General features: G+C 30.6%; 1 protein-coding gene across 1 annotated transcript; it reads left to right on the top strand.

The window, feature by feature from the left end:
- Positions 1-809: 809 nt before the first annotated feature.
- On the top strand, positions 810-6,795 carry LOC106680703 (uncharacterized). Its single transcript, XM_067046775.1, has 3 exons — positions 810-1,696; positions 4,433-4,532; positions 6,673-6,795. Exons 1-3 carry the CDS (start codon positions 942-944, stop codon positions 6,793-6,795), a joined length of 978 nt encoding a protein of 325 aa, XP_066902876.1. The 5' UTR covers positions 810-941.
- Positions 6,796-6,838: the final 43 nt, after the last annotated feature.

Here is a 6,838-nt window from a genome sequence, read left to right as displayed (position 1 = left end):
TATATATTACTTAACAAAAAAAAAAATATACACTTATTTACATTTTATCTTGTTTTGCCTGATGGCATTTTAAGATCAGGTACTGGGTCCACTGATTTATATATTAAATGGATTGGTAGCCAGAGGGCTAACATAGAATGGGGAGAGACAATTCCAGCTTCAAATCTTATCATTTGAATTTAGCGGTTTATTTTTTATTTAACATAACACAAATGTACATTTATAAAAATATTGTATGCCTGGGTGATTTAATATACAACTACATTTTAAAATTGTAGAACAAATGTTAAATTTATAGGTTATTCATTACTATTTCAATGATTTTTTATCATCAAACACCTACTTGGTCGATCTTCATTTTGTTCTTTTTATAATAAAAATAGTGTTTTGCTTTCTGTTTGCCCCTCTGAAACACATAAATATGTCTTTATCTTCATTACTTTCTTTTTTTATCAAGTATTTGTAGGCATTTTGGATTTCCGGCAAATATCAAACGTGTGGAACTGGCTTTACATTATATCTTACTGTATAGTTAGAATCTGAATCAGTTTATTGGAGGAAGAAATAAATTCTGTAGAAAAAAAAAATGACAGGAAATACTATTTATAAAACAAAAGTTTAATTAATAGTTGATTTATGGCGCAATTTAATCTTCACCCCACGGAGTAGAAATATTAAGTTAGATCAAGAATATGTTCAATGACTATAGATTTAGAGAGGTTTGAATAATTATTGTGACAAGGAGGCCTGAATGTTTTATCTCCCATTGTTAGCTCCTCGTTATTCAGGGAGGTGTTGGAGAAAGTTTTTAATTACAGGACCAATGGCTCAAATTATCCGCAATTACTGGACTAATTCGAGTTTTTCGACCAAATATTCATAAAATATTGATTTTAAGCTTTTGGCCTCCTTAAAGACTTTCTAACATTGGCCAGGAAAACATGTTTTTCACTAAAGAAGATAGGAACCTTACTATGTTCGCTAAAATGATGAAACTTTCGGGTCTCTGGTTATATTACGACGTCTCCAAGAATTCTAAAATGATTCAGAAGGCCAGAGCGTACATTTATCAGTTGATGAATGTCATGGCCCATTTCTCAGCTTTTAAAATCGGCTTCAGGAAGCTATACCTGGAAAGTTCCATTGGTACCTACGTCACGGGTATGATGATTATCCATCTAGAACTGATCATGTTCTTCAAGAATGTACATCTTTTGAACCAGTTTGTGTATGGTATGAGGGAGATCCTAAAGAAGAGGGTACATACATGGGAAATGGAGATTTTCGATCAATTTTGTTCCAAATCATGGAAACTAATCAATTTCAAATGGATTTTTTTGGTTATATTTTGGTTCTTTTTTACGATATGTCCTATAGCTTACGATTTGGTGTTATTAACTTTCTACGAATCTTCCGACCCGCCTGTCGAATTGAACTTCTTTGAAGGCTACTTAAACGCGAAGAACGAGCGAAGTTTTCTCTTCTACACGACACTCTTTTGCACATATTATCAAGTTATTGTCGGAGGTATGCACATCATTGCCATGCTCTGTATGCTCCCAGCCTCCGTGGCGTATATGTGCGCGGAATTGAGAGTTGTCGGCACAAGATTACAGCTGTGGTCAAAAGATCGTAAGAATCCACACCGTGATCTGGTTTTGAGGCAGATAATCCAGGAGCACAACGATATACTGGCGTAAGTTTTTGGTGAATCTATCACAATTCAACAAGAAAAACAAAACTTCTAATTATTGCACAAAGGTTTATAATTGTAATAGTACAAGGGTCCGAGAGGAGAAAAAAGTCAGTCATTTCACCTCTATTTTTGATTACTCAAATGCAAACTATGTATAATTACTAATTAAAATTGACGAGTCTAACAAGTATAGAAAGGGAAAATACAAAATGGCGGCTGCTTCAAAACGTTAGAAAAAAATAATTTTTCTTTCGCAGCCCCACATCTTTAAACTAATCAACAACACTAGAAAACCTAATAGAACATCATTGATAGTAGAGTAATTAATATACATTTGCTAAAGTATGAGTCCTAATAGAACTATTTACGTTCCGTAGTTCCCGAGATATAAAAACAATAGTTCATAAAAATAAAAATGCACAGAAAAATCAGTAGTAAGTGAATTTATATTGGGAAATCTCAGGAACTATTTGACGCACAGATGTCTTAATAGATTATTAGTACGCAAAATAAAGCTAGTTTAACGTGTTGAGGAGGCCCCTCACCTTCGGATTTCTTCTGGTAGTATACATGTGGAATGGACACATCAGTACAAGATAAATATTTCATCGTAACTTTCAAGTACCACTGGTAGAAAAATGTAATATTCAATTTGAATTATTTAACCATACGTATATATATGTATATATAAATTAATATATAATAATATATTAATATATAAATTAATGGTTGAATTAGTTTAATGTTTTTTTCTGTTTTTAGAGGGATCGGAAAAAAAAGTTTAAATGTGCCATAATTTATAATGTTTAACTTCGTAGGAGTAGCAGTTTTCATGATATTTGATAAAATAGATCCACAAAATGTTAATTTCTAGTAGTTCTTACAAAATGTTTGATTTATGAAAAAATATATCTCATAGATAAATTTATATATAAATATACATGTACAGATTATGTATTATATAAATGTACAGATGTCTGCCAAAACTCAAAATAAAGCTAGTTTAACGCAATATAAAGTATTTTATGACATTTATCTTCTTAGGGGTAGTAGTTTTTATGATATTAGCATATGATGCATAATGGTTCCTAAAATATATCTTTTTGTAAATCCAAACTTTTATCTGAACAACTAGAAGTCAACATTGTGAGAATTTATTTTTTCAAATATCATAAGAACTACTATTGTTACGAAGATAAACATTATAAACTACTAACACACACAATTTTGATCCAAATATACTCTCAACATTTATTTTCAGAAATTCTCCAACGTTTCAGCACTCAGGCCATTTTTAAGGAAACAATCTTAAATATTGATGTTTTAAATTTAATTTTAAACTTAAAATTTAAATGATACATACATAAATGATGTTAGTAAGTATAAAAAAGAGACAATTATTTATGTGAAAAAGTTTTAGATTTAAAATATATAAAGTTATATATGGCATGGGCAATTAGCCCACAGACAAAATTTTTAAAGAAGACATCAATGTTTAAGGTTGTCTCCTTGAAAATGGCCTGAGGGCCAAAACGTTGAGAGTATATTTGGTTCAAAATTGTGTGTTAATAATAAAATAAACTACTCTAAACCAACCAATAAATCATCTATCTATTATAAACCACTTTACAGTACATTAAACTAGCTTTAATTTGAGTTCTAATGGACATTTCTACCTCTAATGATTACTGAGACATAGTTTTCTTAAAATTAATTTAAAATCTACTAATTTTTCGTTATTTTATTGTAAAATATTGCTTAATAAAAAACTGCATCTCGGGAACTGTTGAACGTAAATAGTTCTTTAGGGCTCATATTTTAGCAAATGTACTCAACTCTCAATGGTGTTCTAGTGTTGAAGGTAGTTTCAAAGGTATGGAGCTCCGAATGAAAAATTAATTTTTTTTTGCACGCCCCTCACTATACGTGACAGACTCATCATTTTTAAGTTGTAATTGTACATAGCTTTCATTAAAGTAATAAAACATTGACTCATCTCAATTATTATTATTTTAATAAATAATAAATTCAAAGTATATAATAAATTCAAAGTATATAAATAATATATACTAGATAATCGATTAGTTTTAAATTTTGGATTTCTAACATATTAAGGACCCTCAGTACGTTTTCGCAGAAGCAGAAAATGAGAATTCTATCGTCGTAGATCACGTACCGATTTATTTAGTTTTTCCTGTTTTCTTATGTATAAGTGTCCTTTAATCTATTTTCGTATGTGCAGAATATGAAAATCGATTATAAGATTGCGCACTCGCGTATCGATTAATTTTAACTTTTCATATTGCTTTAATATTAATATCTTTTCGAAGAAGTAATAATTGAAATCTTAATCGATAGAATTTTTAATGACAAATCTATAGAAATATCGGACCAATAGTTTCTGAGAAAACCCTCGAACATCTGACGGACGTAATTTTGTTTTTATCAAACTTTAAAACATAAAGTTTAATATTTTAAGAGGAGTTTAAGTTTTTTTTTCTTTGTTGATTGCGATAGCTCATTTTTTAAAATAATAATCGATAGTTATCAGTTAAACTATCGATTAAATGAGTTCTTATCAATTAGAGTTTTTATTTAATATTTATAACGGTAGTAATGAAAGTTATTGAGAAACTTTAGTACGTTTTATTATTAATAAATTCCAAATATAACTTTTTTTGTAAACCAAAAAACTTTTCTTTTTTTTTTAATAAAAAGTCTTTGTATTGTTTGCAGACTAATTCATCTAATGAGGAAATATTTTGGGGAGCTTTACATTTCACAAAATATCATCGTTCCACTTTCTATAACACTGTCTCTGTTTTCAGTAACAAAGGTAAGTGGTCAGCGAAGAGAGACCAATTACCCATGTACATTCATACGAATAGGCTTTTATAAAATTATTTATAACTATTAAAACAATAAATTGCCAAAGGTGGAGAAAGTATGGAATGGAAATCGATGTATAAAAAGGTTCCTAATATGGTCCAGGGTGCGGTGAGTGATACTTTCAGGGATCAGTAAATATCAAGATAACAAACTCGATAAAATGAAAAATAACAAGAAATTAACATATAGTATGTAGGTATGAATAAGAAGGTAACGTGAAATATTGGGATAATATGATGATGATAATATATCAAAAATGAAAAACGAAAAAATATGAAATAAGAAAAAAAAATCGAACTAGCACAAATATATAAATAATGAAAATTAAAATTAATATAATGAAAAATGTAAGAAAAAAAGATAATATTTAACATTTTACTGATGTATTTTAATAAAAAAAATTAAGTAAAAATATAGCGGTTTATTACAAGCTACATAAACAACAGTGGTAAGTATAAAACTGAAAGTTAATTAGAAGCAATGAACAGGAGTAACCTAAGCATATAAAGAAAAAGGGGAGCGGGTGGCTCAGCGGTAAGGCACTACTAACAATAAGAACCCGGGTTCGAATCCGGCTGTGGCAGATAACTATTTTCTGTTTCACTTTAGCCGTGAGTCAGCCCTGTGGGTTCAGGAGCCGTCTGGCTCCTGGATAATTGGATAAAAGTCTGGCTTCTGATCAAATCACCTTCTTGCACAACCATTGATCTCGTAACAGTAATTCCTTACAAAGTACTGCCGGCCTAGCCCTTCAAAATTTCAATTTTTTAACAGTACCAACTGAATCAGATGGAAATCCTTAGGTCATTCGAAATAAAGGTAATGAGTATGAAATGTTTTATCTTTACTATGGAAGGATATGAATTTTAAATATCTTGCGAATGAAACCCCTTCCTTTGTAAATTTTTTTCCTTTGTGTCTATGTTCGACGTTTCCAGGTTTCTACCTCATCATTTGCAATCTTGCATTTAGTTTACATTATTTGTACGAAATATTAACAATAATAACAATTAAGGCTTAGCGAACCCGAAGGTTCGATGCCGATACCACCAATCGTTCTCTAAGTACAACTGTTCATAGACGTCCCTCCAAACCGAAATCCAGTAAATCAGTTTTAGCGCAATCCTCCATCTACGTTTTGGTCGATCCCTCGGATGTTTACCCATCGGTTCAGTTTTTATTAACATTTTAGGGATACATTCGTTATTCAGAATCACAATCTTACACGCCCATCTATAACCTGAATTATATTTACTGGATTCAGTTCCCTCAATTCAACGTAGTGTAGCCGTTAATTCTTCCTTTTTCCGTCAAGAACTTTAAGGTACTGTTCTTTCTTAGTAAAACACTGGGAAGGAGTTTTGTAAATTCTAGCTTTTATGTTTTTGGATAGAAGGCGCGACTTAAGCAATTTCGAAATTGAAAAATAAAAAGAATTTCCCGCCTTTACGCCACTTTTATTTTCTCATCAATTTAATTTTTTCTAGTTACCGTAGAACCTAAATATTTAAACATATCAATCTACCTGAACAGGTAATACATGCTTTGAACAAATTTATTTTCTCTTATCTATATTACCGAAATTCCTTCCGTGTCTACTGCTAACCATATATTTGGTTTTATCCGTATTTATTTCAAGACTTAGTTCTTTACTACATTGTTAGTTTCCTTGATAGTTGTATTTAGTTTTATACTTTCCTTGTCCTCACCCAATAGTACCAAATCATCAGGATACCCAAGGACCGGTATTTTATCACCTAAAGGGATTAATTTTTGGTATTCGTCGCATTTTAATGACGTATTCTAATAATAGATTACATGAGATAGATTAAGAAGAATCGCCTTGAGCAGGGCATTTTCTCTAAAAGGCTTTCTGGGCTGCCAATTAGTTATGGTTAGGTGAAAATGAAATGGAGCTTAGAGTATGCCTGAATAATTACTGAAAATAAACTTATTTTAATAATAATAAACCATTATGCCTATAAAATTATGATAACATTTCTAGAAATCGTTTAATTAATCAGTCGTTCGAACTTTTTAAATAAACTGATTCGAAGAGTAAGTTGTAAAATATTGTTGGGTTTCAGGCCCTGAAAGCCGGGAACATGGATTTAGTTATGAACGTAAGTTATACAGTCGTTGGTTGGACATCTCTCACTTTCATATCCTGCTACTTCTCACAGCATCTCTATGATGAGGTGAGTATTTAATGTTGGATAATAAAAAAATAAACAATAAAAAAAAAAAAATAAA

This window comes from Halyomorpha halys, unplaced genomic scaffold (assembly GCF_000696795.3).
Source record: "Halyomorpha halys isolate HHAL.00 unplaced genomic scaffold, Hhal_1.1 Scaffold281.1, whole genome shotgun sequence".
Classification (NCBI taxonomy): domain Eukaryota; kingdom Metazoa; phylum Arthropoda; class Insecta; order Hemiptera; family Pentatomidae; genus Halyomorpha; species Halyomorpha halys.
The sequence above is the reverse complement of the archived record's forward strand: the minus strand, read 5'-3'. Positions and strand labels throughout refer to the sequence as shown.

Coding starts and splice junctions, on each gene's coding strand:
- LOC106680703 (XM_067046775.1), top strand. CDS start 942: ATGTTTTTCACTAAAGAAGATAGGAACCTTACTATGTTCGCTAAAATG. Junction 1,697..4,432: donor GAGCACAACGATATACTGGC/GTAAGTTTTTGG, acceptor TATTGTTTGCAG/ACTAATTCATCTAATGAGGA. Junction 4,533..6,672: donor CTCTGTTTTCAGTAACAAAG/GTAAGTGGTCAG, acceptor GTTGGGTTTCAG/GCCCTGAAAGCCGGGAACAT.